Below are 17,345 nucleotides of genomic sequence, written 5' to 3' on the forward strand. Positions count from 1 at the left end.
GGCCAACATCATTAGATTGAAGGTCGTAGAACAGCTCGGTTTACGGGACCAGGTCGTACCTACAACCCTGGTTCTAAATGGATTCAATATGGCATGTGAAACCACTAAAGGCGAGATAGTTCTACCGATAAACGTGGTCGGAACCATCCAAGAAACTAAGTTCCATGTAATCGTAGGCGACATGACGTACAACGCCCTTTTTGGAAGGCCATGGATCCACAACATGAGAGTTGTACCTTCGACCGTACACCAGGTCCTTAAATTCCCAACATCGAGAGGAGTCAAAACAGTGTACGGAGAACAACCTGCCGCAAGAGAAATGTTTGCCTTCGAGGAAGCGAATCCAATATCCTCGCCTTCGCCAGTAAAGGGATCGGGCTCAAAAGGGGAACGAAATACCAAATAGCAATCACAGACATTGACCTTAACCCGACCAGATAATCAGAAGATCGATGAAGATGATGATCAAAGGATCCCCCGATCCTTCGTGATTCCTGATGATTCCGATGCTACCAAATCAACGATTGAGGAATTGGAGCAAATCACACTAATCGAGAACTGGCCCGAACGGAAGGTATACCTCAGAACGGGATTGACCCCCGAACTCAGGAAAAAACTTATTCAATTTCTTATCGATAACATTGATTGCTTTGCCTGGTCTCATTTAGATATAAGAGGGATCTCAACGGACATAACGACACATCGGCTAAGCTTGGACCCTAGGTTCAGACCGGTGAAGAAAAAGAGAAGACCCCAGTCCGAAGTAAAGCACGCATTCATAAAGGACAAGGTAACCAAATTTCTCAAGATAGGGTCCATTAGGGAGGTAAAATATTCCGAATGGTTAGCCAATGTAGTTGTAGTGCCTAAAAGAGGGAACACACTTAGAATGTGTGTAGATTATAAGGATTTGAACGAAGCATGCCCCAAAGATTCCTTTCCGCTGCCCAACATCGATCGCATGATCGATGCCACGGCCGGCCATGAGATCCTTACTTTTCTCGATGCCTATTCCGGGTATAATCAAATTCAGATGAACCCGGAAGACCAGGAAAAGACTTCGTTTGTAACCAAATATGAAACATATTGTTATAATGTGATGCCCTTCGGGCTAAAAAATGCAGGAGCTACTTACCTACGCCTAATAAATAAAATGTTCGAAGAACAAATAGGTAAATCAATGGAAGTTTATATTGATGACATGCTAGTTAAGTCCCTGCGCGCAGAGGACCATTTGACCCATTTGCAGAAAATGTTCGAGATTTTAAGGAAATACAACATGAAGCTCAACCCCGAGAAATGTATTTTCGGGGTCGATTCGGGTAAGTTCCTCGGTTTAATGGTGTCAAATCGGGGGATCGAGATTAACCCCGATAAAATCAAGGTCATCGAAGATATCACCATAGTGGACAGCGTGAACGTAGTACGTACAGAGGCTAACGGGATGGACAACGTGAAAGCCGTATAGAGGCTAACTTAAATTGACTAATATAATGATCGTTTTCATCTATTAACCATAAATGCGGGAACCATTTTTGATAAATGAATTGATCCAAAAATTGAAGTGGAGTTCAGTTTACATTAGATTGTCTAATTAAAATTTTACACTAGCAGTGAAGATTAATAGGTTGGAGCAAACAATTTGCTTGATTTTGTAGGTAATCCACATTTGCTATAAATAATTATTTTAATTTGCTTATAAGTGGATTAATAGTGTAATTACACGTCAATACATTAAATTTAAACCCAGAAAATAATGATATAATTATTGCATGCGACAGAAGGGTATTGCCGCTAAAGTAGAAGATGAGGAGAAGATAAAATAGAACGGCTGAAAACTTGACTTTACTTTTTTTTTTTTTTTTGACTTTACTAAAGTTAATGCTACGCATACGGAGGAAAAATTATAAGGAACAGAACCTGGTGGGCTACAAAGAAAATTATTTTTCCCCCTGTTTTAACTTCTATATTTTTCATTTGTTTATCAAGAAAATAGAAATTTTCCTACCTTTCAATTTTCTATCCTTCTTTTCCCTCTATATTTGCCTATTAAGAGTGTAGACGGTCAAAATAGATTTTGGCCTTAGTATGATTGATCGAGGTCAAAACGTAATAGATCGGAGTAAGACTTCGAGATGGGTTCCGAAGATGGTACAAACAAGCTTCGAGTCTGAGGGACCGATCAATGTCGAGCTTGATATCATTATCAAGCTCGAATCCAAATCGAACTATGATGCAAAGTAAAGTTATCGAGCTTATGATTCATAGACCGACCAACACTAACCCCGAATCAATGCAAGGATCCGAGTCAGAATCGAACTCAAGTCAAGATCGAGAGCTCGAGTCAAGACCGAAAACTCGAGTAAATATCGAGCTCATAGACAAGAGCCGTTGCAATCCCACTAGAGGAGAGAACCCTAATAGAAATTATGAAAAACTGATTTATAATGGGTCTCCCACTATATATTTTTAATTATATCTAAAGTAAGATCCCTCTACTATAAAGGGGATGGTTATTATTTCTATAAGGATCAAGTTTTTGCTTACATTGTAATTCAAACACCATATTCTCCTATAGTGAAGAGTTGTTCTTTTAAGCTTCCTAAATTGATTCAACCGTTCAGTCCTAAAAATCATCTTCTTTGCAACCTTGTTTACTTTGCACTCTTTGCAATCCATATTTGATATTTCTATTTATCCTTACGGTTTGTATTAAGCTATACCACATATCCTTAGAACTATGTAAAAATTTAACTCTATCCATTTTTTGGGTAAACAGTTTGACGCCCACCGTGGGGTAAGGATAACAGTGGTTATCTCATACGAATCTGCAAAAAATACACCGTTTTGCGCTTGTTTCCGAAAGTATCTCGGGTTTCAGATTAGCAACGACTAACTACCAATCAAATGGCCTTACATATCGACAACGAAGCTGGTCTTCAAGATGAGAACAACAACTTGATACCCAGTGCCAAAAGACCACTTGTTAACGCCGTTGGAGCTCGGATCGGAGTACCGATAGATATCAATTCACATGTGGCCATTAAGGCGAACGTACATTCTGAACCTGAAATTCATGGTGGCACTCGGTCTGCAGCTCGAAACACCCATAACGTCGAGGAAAGCGGCGTCAACTTGCGCATGATTTTCGAAATATTGCAAATTCAACAGGCAGTGATAGCTCAGTTGCAGAGCCAAACCCAGTTACCGAGCAGGCCAGAGCCCGATCCACTTTGAGAAATCGCTCACAGAACGGAGCCATCCATAGTGAGATCATATGAGCAAGAATCGGGGACTACTTCCAAAATTGCTAAAATGCTCGAGGAGCTTACAAAGCGAATCGAAGCCAACAATAAGAAAGTAGAAACGTATAACTCCAGGGTCGATCAGATCCCGGGAGCTCCACCAATGATAAAAGGGTTGGATTCCAAAAATTCGTGCAAAAACCTTTTCCCTCGAGCGCAGCTCCAAAACCAATCCCCGAAAAATTCTGTATGCCCGAAATTCTCAAATATAACGGAACTACCGACCCCAACGAGCACGTCACTTCTTACACGTGTGCCATCAAGGGCAATGATTTGGAAGACGATGAAATCGAATCTGTGTTGTTAAAAAAATTCGGAGGGACCATCTCGAAGGGAGCAATGATTTGGTATCACAACCTACCACCAAATTGCATCGACTCATTTGCCATGTTAGTAGATTGTTTTGTGAAAGCACATGCTGGCGCCATAAAAGTCGCAACAAGGAAATCTGACCTTTTCAAGGTAAGGCAAAAGGATAACGAGATGCTGAGGGAGTTCGTATCTCATTTTCAAATAGAACGAATGGATCTGCCACCAGTCACAGACGATTGGGTTGTTCAGGCTTTCACTCAAGGTTTGAACGAACAAAGTTCGACGGCTTCACGGCGGTTGAAGCATAACCTGATCGAATACCCAGCCATCACGTAAGCCGACGTGCACAATCGGTACCAATCAAAAATTAGGGTCGAAGATGATCAATTGGGGTATGAACCCGCTACTCGAAGGGATATTAATCGAGATACCGAACGTATAACGGAAACCGCAGAATCAGTGAATCGATACATAACCTCGGACAAAATAACAAAAAAGTGATCAAGGTCAAGGGTCCCGGGGGCTAATGAACAGAAGTAGGTTCGACAGGCCTGTCGGATCTAAGGAAGCACATCGGTTATCGGAGTATAACTTCAGCATCGACGCATCCTCCATCGTGTCGGCTATCGGACGCATCAAAGACACTAAATGGCCTCGACCCATGCAGACTGATCCTACCCAGAGGAATCCCAATCAAATGTGCGAATATCATGGCACCCATAGCCACAGAACCGAAGATTGCAGGCAACTAAGAGAGGAGGTAGCCTGGTTATTCAACAAAGGGCACCTTCGAGAATTTTTAAGCGACAGGGCGAAGAACCATTTCAAAACCAGGGATTTCGACAAGCAGAACGAATAAGAAGAACCATAACATGTCATTCACATGATCATCGGCGGTGTCGATACCCCTCAAGGGTCGGTGCTTAAATGCACTAAGACATCGATTGTGAGAGAAAAGCGATCTCGAACTCCGGATTACGCACCCATAGGAACTTTATCTTTCAATGATGAAGATGCAGAAGGAGCCATACAACCTCATAACGATACACTGGTAATATCCGTACTTATGAATAAAACTAAAGTTAAGCGTGTGTTAATTGATCCAGGTAGCTCGGCCAACATCATTAGATTGAAGGTCATAGAACAGCTCGGTTTACGGGACCAGGTCGTACCTGCAACCCTGGTTCTAAATGGATTCAATATGGCATGTGAAACCACTAAAGGCGAGATAGTTCTACCGACAAACGTGGTCGGAACCATCCAAGAAACGAAGTTCCATGTAATCGTAGGCGACATGAGGTACAACGCCCTTTTTGGAAGGCCATGGATCCACAATATGAGAGTTGTACCTTCGACCGTACACCAGGTCCTTAAATTCCCAACATCGAGAGGAGTCAAAACAGTGTACGGAAAACAACCTGCCGCAAAAGAAATGTTTGCCTTCGAGGAAGCGACTCCAATATCCTCGCCTTCGCCAGTAAAGGGATCGGGGTCAAAAGGGGAACGAGATAACAAATAGCAATCACAGACATCGGCCTTAACCCGACCAGATAATCAGAAGATCGATGAAGATGATGTTCAAAGGATCCCCCGATCCTTCGTGATTCCTGATGATTCTGGCGCTACCAAATCAACGATTGAGGAATTGGAGCAAATCACATTAATCGATAACTGGCCCGAACGGAAGGTATACCTGGGAACGGGATTGACCCCCGAACTCAGGAAAAAACTTATTCAATTTCTTATCGATAACATTGATTGCTTTACCTGGTCCCATTTAGATATAAGAGGGATCTCACCGGACATAACGGCGCATCGGCTAAGCTTGGACCCTAGGTTCAGACCAGTAAAGAAAAAGAGAAGACCCCAGTCCAAGGTAAAGCACGCATTCATAAAGGACGAGTTAACCAAACTTCTCAAGATAGGGTCCATTAGGGAGGTGAAATATCCGAATGGTCAGCCAATGTAGTTGTAGTGCCAAAAAGAGGGAACAAACTTAGAATGTGTGTAGATTCTAAGGATTTGAACAAAGCATGCCCCAAAGATTCCTTTTCGCTGCCCAACATCGATCGCATGATCGATGCCACGGCCGGCCATAAGATCCTTACTTTTCTCGATGCCTATTCTGGGTATAATCAAATCCAGATGAACCCGGAAGACCAGGAAAAGACTTTATTTGTAACCAAATATGGAACATATTGTTCTAATGTGATGCCCTTCGGGCTAAAAAATGCAGGAGCTACTTACCTACGCCTAGTAAATAAAATGTTCGAAGAACAAATAGGTAAATCAATGGAAGTTTATATTGATGACATGCTAGTTAAGTCCCTACGCGCATAGGACCATTTGACCCATTTGCAGGTAATATTCAAGATTTTAAGGAAATACAACATGAAGCTCAACCCCGAAAAATGTGCTTTCGGGGTCGGTTCAGACAAGTTCCTCGGTTTAATCAAGGCCATCGAAGACATCACCATCGTGGACAGCATGAAAGCGGTACAGAGGCTAAAGGGATGGATTGCAGCCTTAGGCCGATTCATTTCTAGATCGTCAGATCGAAGTCACAATTTTTTCTCTCTACTCAAAAAGAAGAACGATATCGCTTGGACCCCGGAATGCCAACAAGCATTAGAGGAATTAAAACGATATTTATCGAGCCCACCACTACTTCATACTCCAAAAATAGATGAAAAAATTTCTTATACTTGGCAGTATCGGAAATCGCGGTAAGCGGTGTCCTAGTTCGAGAAGAGCAAGGTACGTAATTTCCCGTTTATTATATAAGTCGAACCTTTGGAGAAGCGGAAACTAGATATCCGCACCTAGAAAAATTGGCACTTGCACTGATAAGCATCTCTAGGAAGTTAAGATCGTACTTTCAATGTTACCTCATATGCGTATTAACTATTTACCCGCTTCGTAATATTTTGCACAAGCCCGAACTATCAGACTGATTGGCCAAATGGGCCGTCAAACTCAGTGGGTACGATATCGAATATCAACCCCGTATGGCCATCAAGTCTCAAATTTTAGCAGATTTCATGGCCGATTTCACGCCAACCCTCGTACCCGAAGTCAAAAAAGAACTCTTATTGAAATCGAGTACGTCATCGAGGGTATGGACCATTTTTACGGACGGGGCTTCGAACGTGAAAGGGTCCGGGCTAGGCATCATTTTAAAGCCACCCACGGGTAACACTATTAGGCAATCTATCAAAACTACCAGGTTCACTAACAACGAGGTTGAGTACGAGGCCATGATTGCAGGTCTCGACCTAGCTAAAAGCTTGGGAGCAGAAGTCATTGAAGCCAAGTGTGACTCTTTGCTGGTGGTAAATCAAGTAAACAAAACCTTCAAAGTTTGAGAAGATAGAATGCAAAGGTATTTGGACAAACTACAGGTCACTTTGCACCATTTCAAAGAATGGAATTTACATCATGTTCCACGAGAGCAAAATAGTGAGGCCAATGCACTTGCAAATTTGGGATCATCGGTCAAGGAAGTTGAGTTAAGCTCGGGGACTGTCGTTCAATTCTCGAGATCTGTGATCAAAGAAGGTCACGCCAAGATAAATTCTACGAGCTTAACCTGGGATTGGAGAAATAAGTATATTGAATACTTAAAGAATGGAAAGCTCTTATCGGACCCTAAAGATTCGAGGGCCCTACGAACCAATGTTGCTCGATTCACGTTAACTACATATGGAACGCTATACCAAAAGACATTCGATGGACCATTGGCAGTATGCTTAAGTCCAGGAGACACCAATTACATCCTAAGTGAGGTGCACGAGGGCACTTGTGGGAATCATTCCGGTGCCGATTCATTAGTCTGAAAAATAATCAGGGCAAGGTATTATTGGATCGATATGGGCAAAGATGCAAAGGAGTTTGTTCGAAAATGTGACAAATGTCAAAGGTTTGCACCAATGATCCATCAACCCGGAGAGCAACTTCACTCAGTCCTATCCCCATGGCCATTCATGAAATGGGGAATGGATATCGTCGGCCCTCTGCCATCGACCCCAGGTAAAGCTAAACTCATTTTATTTATGACTGACTATTTCTCTAAATGGGTTGAAGCACAGGCTTTCGTGAAAGTAAGAGAGAAAGAGGTTATAGACTTTATCTCGGATTATATCGTATTTCGATTCGGGATACCCGCTGAAATAGTGTGTGACAATGGGAAACAGTTTGTCGGCAGCAAAGTGATGAAATTCCTCGAAGACAACAAAATAAAGAGGATATAATCAACACAGTATCACCCCAGTGGGAACGGACAAGCTGAATCAATAAACAAAACTATCATTCAAAATCTAAAGAAGAGGTTGAACGACGCTAAAGGAAAATGGAGAGAAATCCTACCCGAAGTTCTTTGGGCATATCGAACAACATCAAAATCTAGTACGGGGGCGACCCCGTTCTCCTTAGTATATGGCTCTGAAGCCTTGATTCCAGTCGAAGTCGGGGAACCCAGTGCCAGGTTTCGGTATGCAACAGAAGAGTCAAATAACGAGGCAATAAACACTAGCCTCGAATTATCGGATGAAAAATGAGAAGCTTCTCTCGTCCAATTGGCCGCCCAAAATCAGCGAATCGAAAGATACTATAATTGAAGAACCAAGTTTCGCCATTTTAAACTCGGGGACTTAGTGCTAAGGAAAGTCACCCTCAGTACCCGAAATCCAAACGAAGGAAAACTAGGACCGAACTGGGAAGGACCGTATCAGGTTCTCGAAAACATCGGAAAAGGATCATAGAAGCTCGGCATTATAAACGGCAAATAACTATCAAGCAATTGGAATGTGTCGCACCTAAAACGATACTACTGCTAAGGTACAACCCTCCCATATTCATTTATATTTCGAAACTAACCCCTGTAGGAGTCCGATCAGGAGCTAGGATGGATCCTTCAACACGAAGCCCTAGGTTTGAAAGCATGCGTTGCACTCTTTTTCTCTTTGACCGGTTTTATCCCAAATAGGTTTTTCGGCAAGGTTTTTAATGAGGCAACCAGTGATCGTGCTTAACTTAGAAACCATTCGACAGTATCCAAGGCCTCTTTACAATCAACCTCGAATACTGGGGGGCATTAGCCCTCAAAGATACTAAGCCTACGGGCTACTTTTATTTCGAGTTCGAGCAAAGCACTCACTCGACCATTACGCCTACGGGCTACATTACTTCGAGTTCGAATCATTCACTCAACTACTAAGCCTATGGGCTACTTTTATTTCGAGTTCGAGCAAAGCACTCACTCGACCATTACGCCTACGGGCTACATTACTTCGAGTTCGAATCATTCACTCGATTACTAAGCCTACGTGCTACTTTTACTTCGAGTTCGAGCAAGCATTCATTCGACCATTACGCCTACGGGCTACATCACTTCGAGTTTGAATCATTCACTCGACTACTAAGCCTACAGGATACTTTTATTTCAAGTTCGATCAAGCACTCACTCGACCATTATGCCTACGGGCTACATTACTTCGAGTTCGAATCATTCACTCGACTACTAAGCCTACGGGCTACTTTTATTTCGAGTTCGAGCAAGCATTCACTTGACCATTACGCCTACGGGCTACATTACCTCGAGTTCGAATCATTCACTCGACTACTAAGCCTACGAGCTACTTTTATTTTGAGTTCGAGCAAGCACTCACTCGACCATTACGCCTTCAGGCTACATTACTTTGAGTTCGAATCATTCACTCGACTACTAAGTCTAAGGGCTACATCACTTCAAGTTTGAGTAAGCGCCCACTCGGTTATAAAGGCTATGAAGTCCAAATTTGATCAAGCTTCCTAAATCCTTGTGAAAATATTCATAAGGTATGAATAAAAGCATCAGAAGACAGGAAACAGAATCGGCTTCGAGTTCTTTGGCCCTTTTAATCTCTTCAACGAGGTCGAAACCTGGAGCATGGATCTCCTCGAGGGTCTCCCTCCGAGATCGGCACTTAGCAATTTCAGCAACCCAATGTGCTCAAGTATCGGCGGTCTCGGCTGCCTCTCTTGCTTGGACCTGGGCAGCTTCAGCATCGGCCCGATAGACGGCCACGAGTGCATCCGCATCGGCCTTTGCCTTTTCGGGGTCAGATTCGGCCTTGGCAAGTTCAAAGGCCAACCGAGCCTCGAGCTCCTCTATTCTTCTTGCTTGGACCGAGCCTTTCTCCTTCATTTTTTGAAGTTGGTTTTCGGCCGATGACAATTGGGCTCGAGCAGTTTCTTTCTCTGCAGCAAAGCGGTCCATTCCTTCTTTCCACTTCAAAGACTCCACTTTTATCACATCGATTTCCTCACGGAGTTTTTTGATCATCTCAATTTTCTGCTGCAGCTGTGAGACCAAAAAATTAGCCATCATTCTGGTATCGAGCCTATAGGCTTTTAAAAGTATTATTACCTGCTCGGACAAATCGATCTGATCTTAGTAAGCCTTGGCCAACTCAGCTCGGAGGTCTTTTATTTCTTCCCCCCTTTGGCCTAAGAGGAGTTTTAGGGAGTTCCTCTCCTCCGTAACCCGTTGAAGATCGGCCTCGTAACGACGCAGCTCGGTTCGGGACCGAGAACATGATTCTCTGTTGCAGCCTGCAAAGAAAGAAGAAACGAAGTTAGAAAAGAAAAGCAAACTTAAAGGTAACACCATATAATTTAAGGCTTACCTGATTCAAAGCTTGCTGCACTCCGTGAAAAAGATTTGATGCGTCACTTATACTGGTAGTGTCCTCGACACCAATAAACAGGTCACGAAAAGGATCCTCTCCATCATGAGGCCTATCCAATTCGAGAGCCCCCAAAGCTTGGGCCTCCCGAATCGCCCATGCGGGAAAAGCAGGGAAAGGTGGGCGAGTCTTCGATTGCTACTGCCCCAAGTGAATCACCTAGGTCATTCTCTTCGGTTCGAAAAGATTCAAGAAGAGCCCTTTCAGGCATATCCCCCATCCATTGGCTTCGATGGGAAATGTCTTAGATCTCCAACAACTCGGGGACTCTGCCCGAATCTTTCTCCAATATATCCTCAATTCGAGGCGGAGCCTTATGAACCACCATCGATCCAGCTGCCTGTGGAATGTCGGTGGTCTTCTTCGTTCGGGCCACCAGTGTAGACCCGTCGTTCTCTTCTTCTTCTTCTTCATCCCTCACACGAAGAACTGATTCTACGGTCAAAGGAATGATATTCTTGTTCGGCTTACAAGCCGTCCTCTTCTTCGATTTTTTATCTTCGAGGACGGAGGCTCTTTTCCTCTTATTATCTTTCACCGGCATTGGGACAGAGGCCGAAGCCTCTTCCTCGACGGATGAGGGCCTCAAAACTGCATCTTTACCCACACCTACACACAAAATTTTTTATTAAAGTGTGTGAAAAGCATCTTATTCAAATTATCAAAAGATACGAGAAAGGTGCTTACCGTGATGTTTGGCCTCCCATCGGCCCTTCGAAAAGTCGTGCCATGAGCGCTCGGCGTAGGAGGAGGTCGAAATCAGATCACATACCCAGTTCTTGAGATCGGGCACTGCGCCGGGTATCCAGGGAACCGCTGCATCACAAAAGGGGAATATTGGTGAAGGAAATGAAAGGATAAAATAGTAGGAGATAACAGGAGAATTACACTTACGCTTCATGTTCCACTCCTCGGGAAAAGGCATTTTTTCAGTCGGAATCAGGTCCGAATCATTACTCAAACGAATCTGCCCATCCAACCTTGATCCTTATCCTTGTCTATACTCGAGAACAGAGCCTTGATAGCTCGACGTTGGAGTTTTATTAACCCTCCTCGAAAAGGGCGAGGACGGTATAATCGAACAAGATGATCGAGGGTGAAAGGCATCCCCTCGATTTTACTCACAAAATATCGGATCAAAATAACGATCCACCAAAATGAAGGATGTGTCTGGCCTAGGGTTATTAGGTATTTACAAAAAAAAATCTATGATAACGGGGTCGAGGGGACCTAATGTGAAAGGGTAAGTATACACGCTTAAAAACCCTCACACGTGAGTAGTAATATCCTCTTCGGGAGACGGCACTACCACTTTTTTGTTCTTCCGGTTACAATCTTTTTTTATCTGCTCGATATGCTCCCGTGTTATCGAACAAATATATCTCGATACGGGCTCACATCGGCCAGGAACCGGCGAATCTTTATCGAGTTTGAAATCGGAGGTAAGAACACACGCCGCCAGAACACACTCCTCAGGCCGTGGATCCACCGGTGTTTTGTCGGCGGCAGATTGGGAAGAAGAAGCTTTTTCTTTTTGGGGGACGGTTTTTGATGTCTTCACCATTTTGGATTTAAAGAAGGTGACAAAGATTTGGTGGTTTACAAGAAGAATCTTGCAAAGAAGAATCACAGATTTGCGAATAAACTCAGAGAGTACGAAAAAGAACTTGGGAAATTTGGAAGATTGAAGATGTAAAAGTGGTAAATGATAAAAGGAAGGGCTATTTATAGATTAAAGGAATAGCGGTTCAGTATCAGCGGTGGCCGACCACCGTCTGACATGCATTAAATGCCTTGAAAGACTAAATCGACGGGACAGCTATCACATGCGTCATGGTCGAGCCCAATGTAAATATCAGCTTATAATCCGATCGAGCCATTAAAAAATTATATCGTTTATCACCACATCCTTCCCGAGAAACGAGGGGATTATCTGTATACGGTCAAAATAGATTTCGGCCTTCGTACGATTGATCGAGGTCAAAACATAATAGATCGGAGTAAGACTTTGAGATGGGTTCCGAAGATGGTACAAACAAGTTTCAAGCCTGAGGGACCGATCAATGTCGAGCTCGTTATCATTATCAAGCTCGAATCCAAATCGAACTATGATACAAAGTAAATTTATCGAGCTTTTGATTCAGAGACCGACCAACACTGACCCCGAATCAATACAAGGATCCGAGTCAGAATCGAGCTCAAGTCAAGATCGAGAGCTCGAGTCAAGACCGAAAACTCGAGTCAATATCGAGCTCATAAACAAGAGTCGTTGCAATCCCACTAGAGGAGAGAACCCTTACAGGAATTATGAAAAAGCTGATTTATCATGGGTCCCCCACTATATATTTTTAATTATATCTAAAGTAAGATCCTTCTACTATAAAGGGGATGGTTATTATTTCTGTAAGGACCAAGTTTTTGCTTACATTGTAATTCAAGCACCTATTCTCCTATAGTGAAGAGTTGTTCTTTTAAGCTTCATAAATTGATTCAACGTGTTCATTCCTAAAAATTATCTTCTTTACAACCTTGTTTACTTTGCACTCTTTGCAATCCATATTTGATATTTTTATTTATCCTTACGGTTTGAATTAAGTTATACCATATATCCTTAGAATTGTGTACAAATTTAACTCTATCCGTTTTTCGGGTAAACAAAGAGAATGTAATTTTGAATTTTGTACCAGTTAGCTGCTCGTCAGAGCAAAGGAAGAGCAGAATTTCCAATCAAAGTTTTGCATGTATTGCTTTTCTTGGTTGACATAGCTTGACATATATAAGGGTCCAATGACTCTTATTTTTTGATCGAAATGAATATATGTACTTAAATATATAATCAAATATAAGGAATCAAAAAAATAATATTTCAAGACAAACTATCAAGAGAAAAACTTCCATTCCTTTTATAAAGTGAATTTGAGTTCATGTACTGAGTCTTTAATTTGCAAGTTATATGCATATTCCCTATAATGACAATGAATAACTCACAGAGCGTTCATAAGGAATATGAGATATTGCATAATATAAAATTTAAAATTTGAAAGTTGCTCCAAAATCATGGGAACAAAGTATTTGCTCTAAAATTGAAATTACATTTACCCCGTGGTTAGTTATTAGGAGTAGTAGCTAAAATCAATGTAACTGTTATACCAAAAAAACTGGCATATTATTTATCATATAGAATGGGGAATTATAGTTTCGGAATTATAATTCCGATAAGTAAAACCTCAAAATATCCTTATTCCGAACGAACGGCGCAAACAGCTTTACACCTCTATTGACAAATTCGAGATTCAGAGTTAACGAATAGATGAATTTAATTTATAATATAGATTTTATTAAATTTAATTTAAATATGTATAATTAATTCATATAAAAAGTTATGGGTTTAGTTGAACTCAGTCTAGATCTCATCCTTTGCTTGCAATGGATATTGTCCTTTTTTGTTATATATGGATTGATTAACGATAGTACTGACTAGTGAAAACCCATGTTGAGATTTTGGTAATGACATAGAAATGAAATGATGCTAATTGAAAAACAGTTACAATATACACTCGATTATGGATCCTCTTTTGGGTAAATTGTATTGATGGAAAAAAGGCGTCACACGTGGAATCTTACTAAGTTGACAAAGAATGATATGTGGAATAATAGTGAAGTAACAACTGGTGTATTTCATTAATGAAATTAATGGAGCAAGGAAGATGTGGAGTAAACACCCACGAGACAGTAAAGAATAAATGACCGAGCCTAAACAGTTGCTGAAGAGGCGCGGGTGGAATGAATCAAGACCAAAAAGAAAGAAGATTCATGAACCAGCAGTAAATAAGGAAAGGGAATCGGAGTCGTTACAAGGCCTTTACAGTTACGAATGTGTCAGTTATGATTATCAACCATAACGAGCAATTAATACCATTAATGCTCATAATGAATTCGTCATAAATAGGAAAAAACGTTATAATTGGATACTCCTATATAAGGATATAGAATCTCACTTGTAAGGACAAGTTTCGAGCACTATTGAAATATACTTACATTTTTCTTGCTTCAAAAAAGCCTTCTACGTAATTTCAGGGATAGATTATCATTCCATTCCTTATCTCTTTTTTGCTAATTCACATTGCTATTTTTATTTCTTTTCAAGCGAATTGTTGAGGAAGTAAGGTATTATTTGGTTATCAGTAGCCCGATTTCTTCTAAATATAGGCTTTGACCAAAGATCCTATTTTTTGGTTAAACAAATTGGTTCTGTTACCGGGAATATGATAATCTTTTTACTTTCCAAATCCTTCTTTCTCACAACTAAATTATGTCAACTGGTAACGAAAATAACCAACTGAACCTTCAAGAGGGAACATCACCACATCACTCTCCAACAGAATCACCTCGCCAGTCCCAAGGAGGATCACCTGAGAGATCCACGTCACACGCTAATGATCAACAAGGGGATGAACAAACCGTAGAACAAGACGTTCTAAAGCAGTTGATTGTGGAACACGTGAATAATGCTCTTCAGGCCTTTGTTAGGTGGTTGCCTAACATGCCGCAAACCCTTCCACCAGCCAATACGGCGACTTTTGAAAACTCACGCTCGGGGATCGATAATTTTGGAAGTGGAGGAGTTCCTAATGAATCCCGTGATGGGAGGTGAGGTATACCTAATAACTCAGATTTACAAAGTTTGGTACTAACTTTGCAGAAACAGTTGAAAGAGCAGAACAATCGCATAGAGCAAATACCAGGCGTACCTCCCGTAATATAAGGTGTGGATATTGATAAGTATTCGCAGCAACCTTAGAAGCCGAGTGCGGCTCCTCTGCCAATTCCTAAAAAGTTCAAAATACCTCATATTCTAAAATATGATGGGACAACCGACCCATAAGATTATGTAACTGCGTTTACAACTGGCGTAAAGGGCAATGATTTAACCAAGAAGGAAATTGAATCAGTTTTGGTCAAAATATTTGGAGAAACACTCATGAAAGGGACATTAACATGGTATTCTCTTTTACCTGAAAACTCTATTAATTCTTTTGCTGAACTTGCAGATTCATTCATAAAAGCACATTGGGGAGCTCAGAATATTGATAAAAGGATAGAAGACATCTTTAAGGTAAAACAAGGAGATACAGAGTTACTCAGGGAATTTGTGGATAGATTTCAACGTGAAAGGATGATGCTACCACAAGTACCAGATAATTGGGTAGTTATGGCGTTCGCAAGCAATTTAAATGAAAAAAGTTCAGAAGCCACGAGAAGACTTAAGAAAAGTTTGCGAGAATTTCCTGCTACAACATGGAATGATGTGTACAACAGGTATAACACAAAGCTGCGGATAGAAGAAGACACGGTTACACAGTCAAGGGTCGATGAAAGAACAAGTTTGAGACGTTCAGAATCTGAAAAAAGGTCCGGAAAAAATAGGTACGAACCTTACATGGGACCTGCGGGACGAGATTTGTGGTCTAAACAGGAAAACATACGGTCTGATCCTAGATCAAGGCACAAAGATGCGGGTTCATCATCCAGGTTCAGAAAAGGATGAGATGCGCGAGGTAGTGATTCTGACACAGACGTAAGGATTGGAGATTACAGTTTCAATGTTAGCACTTTCAAGTTGGTAGCCGTTTTAAGAAGTAAGGGAGAGAAGGTACGGTGGCCTAAAGAAATGAGATCAAACCCGAGCAAAAGAAATTCAGATTTCTGGTGTGAGTTTCACAACGATCATGGCCATAAAACAGCAGATTGTAGATTATTACAAGGTGAAGTTGAGCATTTATTAAAGCAGGGTTATTTAACTGACGTGTTCAGTGATAAAGGAAAGCAATCCTATATGAAGAATAGACAAGAGCCTCCAAAACCTCCATCTCCAAAGAGAACAGTCAATGTGATAAGCGGGGGAGAAGAGGTCAATGGTGTGACATATATAGCTGCAAAAAAGATGTCGAAAGTCACGGTTAATCATGGAAAGCGAGTTTGCCATATTTTGGATGAAGACAGTATAACGTTTGATGATGTAGATGCGGATGGCTTGTTAATTCCTCACAATGATGCACTGGTAATATCTTTACTTGTACATGATACTAATGTAAAACGAGTTTTGATTGATCCAGGTAGCTCCGTAAATATTATTCTTCTAAGGGTGGTGAATGAAATGCAAGTTCATGACAAGGTGGTACCAAAAGCACGATCTTTGTCTGGATTTGATAATTCAAGTGTTATCATGAAAGGGGAAATAGTGCTTACTACATTTGCAGAAGGAGTTATCAAGGATACGAAATTCCAGGTGATAGACACTGACATGGCTTATAATATAATTCTTGAAAGGCTGTGGATTCATGATATGGATGTTGTACCGTCTACCTTACATCAAGTTATTATGTTTCCTTCACAATGGGGGATTCGACAAATCCGTGGAGATCAGCAGGCTTCTTAAAGTATCACTTTAGTGGCGGATTCAAGCACAACAAATGATATTACAAATGAGAAATAGCAACTACAGAATTCAGTGGAGGATATAATAATACAAACCTCAGCTGAAAGCGTTTCAGGATAGACGGATGTAGATTCAAAACCCGATGTTATTCAAGAACCAGAAGAGAATGAACATATCAAAACAACAATTGAAGAACTCGAGGCTATCATACTATTCAAGCACTGGCCAAATAGAAAAGTTTACATCGGAGCGAAACTGAACCCGGAAATGAAAGGTAAGTTAGTCAAATTTTTAGAAGCTAATACAAATTGCTTTTCTTGGTCGCATTCAGATATGACAGGTATACCACCGGAGGTGATGACCCATAAACTGAATGAAGATCCATTGTACCCCCCAGTCAAGTAAAAGAAAAGGAAGCAAGGGTCCTTCAAAAATAAAGTGATTAAGGATGAGGTACAAAAACTTTTAAAAATCGGATCAATACGAGAGGTAAAGTTCCCAAACTGGTTAGATAATACTGTGGTAGTTCTAAAAAAGAATGAAAAATGGCGGGTTTGCGTAGAT

The 17,345-nt window shown here is 41.3% G+C and overlaps 2 protein-coding genes across 2 annotated transcripts; both read left to right on the top strand.

The window, feature by feature from the left end:
* The first annotated feature begins 15,323 nt into the window (after positions 1–15,323).
* Positions 15,324–15,890, top strand: LOC138905298 (uncharacterized). The gene has a single exon (XM_070193807.1). The coding sequence runs from the start codon at positions 15,324–15,326 to the stop codon at positions 15,888–15,890; it is 567 nt and encodes a 188-aa protein (XP_070049908.1).
* A 123-nt stretch (positions 15,891–16,013) lies between these two features.
* On the top strand, positions 16,014–16,781 carry LOC104087319 (uncharacterized). The gene has a single exon (XM_070193809.1). The coding sequence runs from the start codon at positions 16,014–16,016 to the stop codon at positions 16,779–16,781; it is 768 nt and encodes a 255-aa protein (XP_070049910.1).
* The last annotated feature ends 564 nt before the right edge of the window (positions 16,782–17,345 follow it).

This window comes from Nicotiana tomentosiformis, chromosome 2, assembly GCF_000390325.3.
Source record: "Nicotiana tomentosiformis chromosome 2, ASM39032v3, whole genome shotgun sequence".
Lineage (NCBI taxonomy): Eukaryota > Viridiplantae > Streptophyta > Magnoliopsida > Solanales > Solanaceae > Nicotiana > Nicotiana tomentosiformis.

Coding starts and splice junctions, on each gene's coding strand:
- LOC104087319 (XM_070193809.1), top strand. CDS start 16,014: ATGAGATCAAACCCGAGCAAAAGAAATTCAGATTTCTGGTGTGAGTTT.
- LOC138905298 (XM_070193807.1), top strand. CDS start 15,324: ATGAAAGGGACATTAACATGGTATTCTCTTTTACCTGAAAACTCTATT.